Below are 8,529 nucleotides of genomic sequence, written 5' to 3'. Positions count from 1 at the left end.
TGGTATTAAAATTGAATTTATAAAGAAGGATTTTGAAATAGACAATGAAACACTATCAAACAGGTTATATTGTTCACTTAGAATCTGAACTGAAAAAATAGAAGTAAATTGGTAAAAGTTTGGTGGACATAATTGAGATTAGCTAAACAAGGAAAGTAGAATAGTGTTTAATCTTGCATTCATGTGTTGTTCCGAACGTAAGTGGCTAAAGAAACTTGAGTTGACTTGGTAAATTCATTGCTGATTAAGATATTTGAGGGGCCTGCAAATCAAGCAGCATTTTGTTAATGGACAAAGCTATAACAAACATGATAATGCATTATCCTTTGTTCATTAAAAAGAGAACCGGTGCATTTGACTTTTTCTAATATAGTTTATACGTTTTTATTAATGTTTAAAAATTTAATCAGAATACATCGATGATATAAAAGATTTTTACATTTCTTACTTATTTATAAGAATCAAATTCATTACTAAAAATTTATAATAATTTATGCACATATTCCTATTTAGAATGATAAAGCAAGTTGAATTTAACGAATTAAAAGGTGAGGCCATAGATGATAGATCCAACAAAGTAACAAACCTGCCACAGCCAAACATACCAGTGGGCTCTCATTAGGAGTGGACAAATTATCCCTTTGAGCTTTAACAGTGTTTGGTAGAGAGGAAAAAAATATGTGAGAAATAAAGGAGAGAGAAACAATTGAGTGAAAATATGTGAGAAATATAGTAAAAATTTGGTTATTTAATTGAAGAGAAATAGATGAAAAATAATATGATATATGTTTAGTAAGTTAAAAAGAAATATGTCAAAAATAAAATACATATGAAAAAAGAAAAAAGAAATAAATAATAGAATAAAAATATTTTTGAAATAAAATAAATAAATAATTAAAAGTAAATAAATAATTTCAAAATAATATTTTTAGGTTAAAGATAAAATAAAATAAAATAAACATTTAAAATAAATAAATAAAATTCTAAAGTTTCATTCGAATAAATAAAAATCCTATTCCAATGAAATAAATTTATTTATTCGAATGAAAGAAAATGTATTCTAATAAAAATTTATTTATTTGAATAAATAAATAAAATTTCGTTTTTGAAAGGAAATGTATTTGAATAAAAAAAATTTATTTATGCAAATAAATTAAAAAAAATCTTCAGAATTTTGAAAGAAAATGTATTCTAATAAGAGTTTATTTATTGGAATAAATATTTTTGCGTGATTAATGAAAGTGTTATTCAAATATTATTTAAATACGTTTAGGATTATGGTATGCAGTGTTTATTTTTGTGCTGTTTTGCAAAGAAATAAATTCTCACATCTTTTTTTATTTTTTGGTTGACAAATCTCTTTGATATTAAACAAGTGTGATTTTTTTTCTTCGCTATTTCCTCGCTCCCTAGCCTATTTCTTTGCTATTTCATATGTATCAAATAAGGTGTAAATGTGTTAAATTATATATATTAATATATAACTAACATAAAAAAAATGTTTATAATATATCCATTTGTTTAATATTGGAAAGTTAATTTTAAATATAATAAAATACAAATTTGCTTTAAAATATAGTTAAAAATATTTTAAATAATGGGCTGAAAATTTTGATTCATTTTTGCTTAAGCATAAACTAGTATTTTAATTTATACATTATACATAATAAATATTTTTAACCTTTTTAAATTATATTTTGAATTCATAAGAAATTAGATCTTGATATAAAATTATTTTTGAATTGAAATGGATAGTCAATTAAAATATTAAGTGCACAAATAGAGATAATTTAAAATGATTAGATTTTTTTTTTGTAGGAATAGTATGTAAAATAAACATCTCAAGGAGAAGTAGTGTTGAAGTCCTCTGATTGAGAAAGAGAAAGTTTCACTTTTCACATTAGATATATTCTAATTTATAGTATAAAAGTAGATGTAGTGTCTTTTTTTTTTTTTTAAATGTTTTTTTAATAGTTTTCCCTATATTATTTTAGCTTACTCTCACCTCAAAGTTTGAAACTTCTTCATTTGTCTGCTTGATGATGTATCACAAAATCCTCATTTGACTGATCATATGTTGAAGTAAAATTTAAGCACGACACGTGGTCACTCACTTTTTATTTATTTATTTGAATATAATCTTTTTCACAGATGTCTTTTTTTTCTTTTCTTTTTTCTTTTTTCTGTTCATTGGTTGATAATTTAATATTGAATATATATATATGTATATATATATATTATGTATGTATATATATATATATAATAATAATAATAATAATTTAAGAAAAATAAAAAAGAAACCGCATTTTATGAGGGATTTTAGCGTATGCATGTAAACCATGACTTCAGAAATATGAGATAAAAATTATAAATCTTCATGAAAAATTCATACACAGTAATCTGTAATTGACATTAGCCATGAGAATTTTATATCTGGTATATATGAGATGCTCAGGTTTTTTATGTTGCAACATTTAAATTTAAGTACACGAAGCCTCTCATAATTTTATTTTCTAACAAATTATACTAGAACTTGAGTTTTTCTCCTCGATCGAATCTATCTAACCTTGTTGAACAAGGCTATCTAAATTCTCAATAGCCATACATCCTTCCGTAAAAACAAATCACATGAACTTGTGACACTCAAATTAACAAGTATAAACAAATCAATGAAAAGGGAGTTAAGAATCCATATAAAATATAAATAAGTAAGCACTGCATGCATGAGTGAGAAAAAAAGGAAATAGGTAGAAATTGAACCAAAGAAAGGAGTGTTGTTTACCTCTCTTGATTGGATTTATAAGTGGGAATTGGAACACGTCCAGACTCAATATGGCTAAGGTCCTCCAAAAGGATTTCATAGTGTCTCTTAACTTCCTCAGCTGATTTATCACCAACCACTTTGGCTATGTTTTGCCATCGATCTGGGGTGTCTCGATCATACAAGGCAAGTGCTCTTTCGAATTGCTTGTTCTGCATGCGTGTCCAAGAGGAATTTGAGTTTTCCTTGTTATTGTTGTGTGAGTTTGAAGCCATCCGGATCTATGATATCTCAGGTACAAACAATGGAATAAGGTTGTGTTTCCATGCAATTTGGAATTAGAGGAGGTGAAAATGAAAATGAAAAGGGGTGGTTGTTGTGTTTCGTTGAATGCGCATGGAAATTAAAGAGATTGAGTAGGGTGGTGTGTTTATAAAAGGTGAAAGGATTGGTGGATCATGCCTAGATGTGACCCCAAAATGTAGAGTGGGACAACATACAGCTAGAGTCTTGTGATAGCTAGATACACTTTATTAAGACTTTTCACAAATTAATTTAACCTCCACAAGTAGATATATATAATTTCCCATCTAAGTGATTATATGTATATGTTTATGTTGTGTGTGGTATTGATTAATATAGTAATATACGTTGAATAAATCAGACAAACTAAAGGATTTTATTTAAATATAACGATATAGTATAAAAATACAATCACAAATTGCTATTTAAGATAAAATTATTAATTGATTTGTGTAATAATTACTCTAAAACTCATATATGCATATATAATTACTTTTGATTGGCTAACACGAATAATATATAGAAATTAAACTATAAATTAAATATGATGGCTTTTTATCATAATAGACTTGTCTAGCAAATAGTTTAATTCCTTTCAGATTTAGGCTATAATAAGGGATTAGAGTTATATTTATACCTGTTTTGTTATGGAATTTCTGAAATATCAATTTATTACAAGAAATATTATATATAGTGATATAAAAAGTGTCATTATAGGTACAATATGTATAAGTATATACTTATTTGACATATAGTTATATACAATTTTAGTGTTGATTTTAAATGATAATTAACAACATATTTTATGCGTCATTATAGTTTATACCTACACTTTTTTAATAATATATCAATATATATTATATTTATTATGTGAATAAAAATAATTTTTAGTGACATATATAATATTATTATAAGATATATGTCACTATATGACAATTTTCTTGTAATAATTTCTTAAGTTCTAAAGATTAGAGAGTCTCGTTAAAACAAAGTAAAATCTAGCATGTCTTACTAAATTCATCTAATTCGAGGTGGATTTAAATATTGAAAATTTTAATTAATCACTTATATATATATATTACTAACAAGTCGTTAGTCTAAGTAGTACTGAGCGTGATTCCTTTTAAGGTCTCGTATTCAAGTTCAAATTTTGTATCAATAACATAATTAAATAAATTAAATTGAATTTTCACCAAAAATTAATTTGATAGATATTTTATATCAATAAAATAATTTTAAAAAATTAATTAAGTTTTATTCAAACCAAGAATCTCTTACAGTATTTATGTAATAGTTATGATATTTAAATGCGGAGGAGACGTTTCCAAACAGACAGTGGCATGAATCACAACCGAACAAGTCGAACGCAGCCGCCCCCAAAGAAGAAAACATTTCCATGCTAAATCTAGTATTTAGTGATGTGTCAACAATGTCTTTTTTTTTTTTTTTTTTTTTTTTTTTTTTTTTTTTTAAGCTAGGTTTGAACAAAGAATATAAGATAGAATTAGCTGCTAAAGGTCACATTTATTACATACCTATATCTTGCGTTTTAAATTTATATTCTCATTTCATTAATTAAACAATATTGTTTTTTACATATTTTATGTAAGTTTATATCGATTAATACATTCATATTGTTTAGGGAATTTTCTAGATTTTCTTATAGGTCTCTAAACAATATAAATATGTAATTTAGTCTAAATTTTATAAATTTAAATTTAAGGTTTAAGGTGTTTGATAAAAATAAATTTTAAAATTATTGTAAATTTATGTGTAAATTATTTTTTTTATTTATAAAAATTAAATAACAATAACAAGATTTAAATTTAAGATTTTATATACACTTCAACTTTTATCACTAAGTGAAACTTAATATTTCATGTGTGAATTACATTTAAAATAGAAAGAGTGTGTAGTCTTCGTTTTAGTAATTAATTTGATTAAAAATGTCTTAATGGTTGTTTGTTTATTCATTTCAAACTTTCTTTCAATTATCATATCTAAAATAGTAAAAGATGTAGAAATTATTATTCTTTATATTACGTGTTTTGGACTAGCTAAAAATTAAAAAATCATGCTTAAATACAAATTATAACTATTAATTTTTAAAGATTATATTTGAAATATGAAAAATCAATTTGAACATACTGATATATATATTTTTTTATCTAGATTCATGAATAATATACATAGTTGTAAGTTGACATAAATGATATAGAATTCATATGAGCTTGCAGATTTCATGACACGAGTATTACATCACCTATGACTATAAAATCTTACTTTGATGAATATATTTATTTAAAAAAATTATTAAATCAAATTTTAAAATCAAATAAGATATTGTTGAGTTTTGATTAATTATTAATTAAATAATAGTGCTTGATATATAATATTCATGAAAATGTTGTCCTTATCAATATTTTTTTTTGTAAAAAAAAGTTCAAAAATAATGTATATGCGATCAAACACACATTGATTACTTTGAACATTTACTATTTTACTTGTATGCCTTTTTATTTGTTTTAGAGATGTCAAAAACAAGTTATAACTAGTTGGGACGGCTCCATTCACCATGACTTCAAGTCGAATTGAGTTAGAAGCAAAAAATTACATTTCAATAGTTCAAATCGTTATTTTTTTTATGTATTTATTATTTGAATTATATTTTATTTTGTATTTATTATTTGAATGATGTCATTATACCACTTGTCTGTTACTTGGACGATAATGAATTTGTTTAAACTTAAAAAAAAAAAGTTTCATAAAAGTATTCTTAAAAAACTGATTCTTTAAAAAAAAATTAAAACAAATACATTAAAAAAGTAAAAAAATTAAACTGATTATTTTATTAATTTTTTTTAAAAAAATAAACACTCAATCTATTGTGAGTTACTTAATGATGTCATATACATATTTTATTTAAATTATGTTTTTGTGCTTTGATTTTATCATTTTTTTAATTTTATTATCGATATAAAATATCTATTAATTTTATTGATAATTAATCTTTATTAGAAAACTTCACTGATCATATTTAACAAAATTTCTTATTCTAATTATGTTTTTTTTTCATATACAAAACTAAAATTTAAAATTTATACCACATCTCTTATTCTAATTATATTTTTTTTCATATACGAAACTGTGAGTCTTGAAATTTATACCACTCCAACATCATTGAATTTGTCATTGAGATGTGATACTTAAATATTATACAGGTAGTGTTTGTATTTGCATTTGAATGATTTGATGAAAAAAGAAAAAACTGTTTTTTATATAAAAAAGCAAAACGTTATTGGTTTTTTTTCTATATATTTTTATTTTAAGTTTTTTGATGAGCCGATCTACTTAACCTAATCGAGGCAAATTGAAATTTTTTTAACTGATGAAAAAGTGAGTGGATCTTGACCCGATTTCACCCCTTCACTTTGTTTCAAGCACACTGATGTGCAACATATCCGGGTCGGGTTTTATGAGTCGGATTTTGCAGAGCCCGTAAATATTAGTCGTGCCTGTGGACAAAAAACAAAGGACTTGATCCGTAGTAGGCAAAAAGAAGTTGTACCGGAGAGACCGTATCGGTCACGTGGGCCAACACGTGCCATTTCGTCAGACACCCATGCATAGCCACGTACAAGCATCACCATCAACGTCGGCTCGGCATGAGGCCGAGAACCGACATCAGTCTTGTTAATGCAAATATGGACCATCATCATTCATCGAGTCGGCTCGGTCAGGTACCGTTCCGACATAGAACATACCGGAAGTATACAGGCTGCCGTATACGGACTAGACGGTTCGGTCATTTGCCGTTCCGACTAGTATTGATTAGCCGGCTCGGCCTCTTGCCGAAGGGTTAAGCAAGTCATAACAAGTAATCACAATCAAGAAAGGTAAGTACATGATTAAAGCCTAAACGACCAATTAGTACCGTATTACCTAATTTGGTAAATATCTGAGAGGGCCCATCACGCTCAGGCCCATGTCAGATGCTATAAATAGGTCACACGTAACAAGGTATGTGACTGTTCATTCATTACCCTAGAAAATCGTGCCCACACTGACTTAAGCATCGGAGTATCTTTTGCAGGTACCTCCCCCTCCGAAGAATCCACCTAAAGCTCTCGTTCGGTCCTCATATTCCCCTGAAGATTACGAGTGTACCCTCAGGCAGGTACATTTTGGCGCCCACCGTGGGGCCGAACCGATAGCTCTCGAGAAAGACGTATCCAGCACTGTTTCGACGTCATGGTGAAGACAAGGAAGACTAACGCTGAACACCAGTCCGAGGAGGAGCATCAGTCCGGGGCCGAAACGGTAGAGGAGACAAACCTGACCGATGTGGTACGGCAAATGAAAGAGGAAATGATTGCCATGAAACAGCAGCGAGAGAGAGATGCCGCCGAAATGGCTGCATTGAGAGAAGAGAATGCTGCCCTGAAAAACCAATACCGAGATCCCACATGGAAACCATCCGAGACGACCCATACTCAGGGGTCGTTTCATTCACACGGACACCACACCCCTGCCAACCACACCTCTATTGCCACCCCAGCCGCTCATGCTTCAGCTAGTAGGCCGATACTGCCGATGCCGGCTGGAGCACATCGGCATCCCTTTACATCAAATATCATGCAGACCGCGCTTCTTGATCATTGGAAGTCGTTGCCTCTCGACAAGTACGATGGGACCACTGATCCCGATGAACACGTAGATGTGTTCTTGACTCAAGTCACTTTAAGCACAACCGATGATGCCGCCTTATGTCGAATTTTCCCAACATCGCTAAAAGGACGAGCTCTGAGTTGGTTCACTCGGCTTCCGGCCAACTCAATTGATTCGTTTAGTACATTGGCCTCCCAATTCACAATTCAGTTTGCTACCAGTAGGCCTCACCAACTGACCTCGTTGGCTCTGGTAAGCATTCGTCAGGAGAAAAAGGAATCCCTTCGGACATTCATGAGCCGATTCAACAAGGCGGCATTGGAAATCCGAGACCTAAACCCGGCCGTCGCCCTGCATCTTCTGACTACCGCCTTGAAGCCAGGTCCCTTCGCCAACAGTATTTGCAAGAAGCCACCATCCGACATGGATGACCTTCGGCGACGAGCCGATAAGTATATGCAAATGGAGGAGCTAGCTGAGTTCCGCAACCAAGCTAGAGCAGAAGTAGCGGCAAAGCCTGAAAGGCCAGTCGAGAATAATTTCCGAGGTCGCCCGAAAGAATTGGTACCTCGGGAGAGACCCCCTCGTGGCCCAAGGTATTCCCAGTACACACCACTTAACACTAACAGAGCAGCCATACTCGAGCAAGCGCTGGCCTCGGACGTGTTGGCCGTTCCAAAACGAGCTTCTACCCCCCCCAGGGCCGACACAACAAAATCTTGCCGCTACCACCGCAATCGGGGGCATTCGACAGAAGAATGCGCGACTTTAAAAGACAAGATCGAAGACCTAATCAA

At 30.1% G+C, this 8,529-nt stretch overlaps 1 protein-coding gene across 1 annotated transcript; it reads right to left on the bottom strand.

The window, feature by feature from the left end:
• Nucleotides 1-3,183, bottom strand: LOC109814051 (protein RADIALIS-like 3). The gene is made up of 2 exons (XM_020378386.3): nt 2,783-3,183; nt 1-262 (listed from the first exon to the last, which is right to left on the bottom strand). Exons 1-2 carry the CDS (start codon nt 3,034-3,036, stop codon nt 235-237), a joined length of 282 nt encoding a protein of 93 aa, XP_020233975.1. The 5' UTR covers nt 3,037-3,183; the 3' UTR covers nt 1-234.
• Between the last annotated feature and the right edge of the window lie 5,346 nt (nt 3,184-8,529).

The sequence above is a fragment of the Cajanus cajan genome, chromosome 9, assembly GCF_000230855.2.
Source record: "Cajanus cajan strain Asha chromosome 9, NIPB_CcT2T_4, whole genome shotgun sequence".
Classification (NCBI taxonomy): Eukaryota; Viridiplantae; Streptophyta; class Magnoliopsida; order Fabales; family Fabaceae; genus Cajanus; species Cajanus cajan.
Note: the sequence above shows the minus strand (reverse complement) of the source record. Positions and strands in the feature narration are given on the sequence as shown.

Coding starts and splice junctions, on each gene's coding strand:
- LOC109814051 (XM_020378386.3), bottom strand. CDS start 3,036: ATGGCTTCAAACTCACACAACAATAACAAGGAAAACTCAAATTCCTCT. Junction 263..2,782: donor TATAAATCCAATCAAGAGAG/GTAAACAACACT, acceptor CTTGATTTGCAG/GCCCCTCAAATATCTTAATC.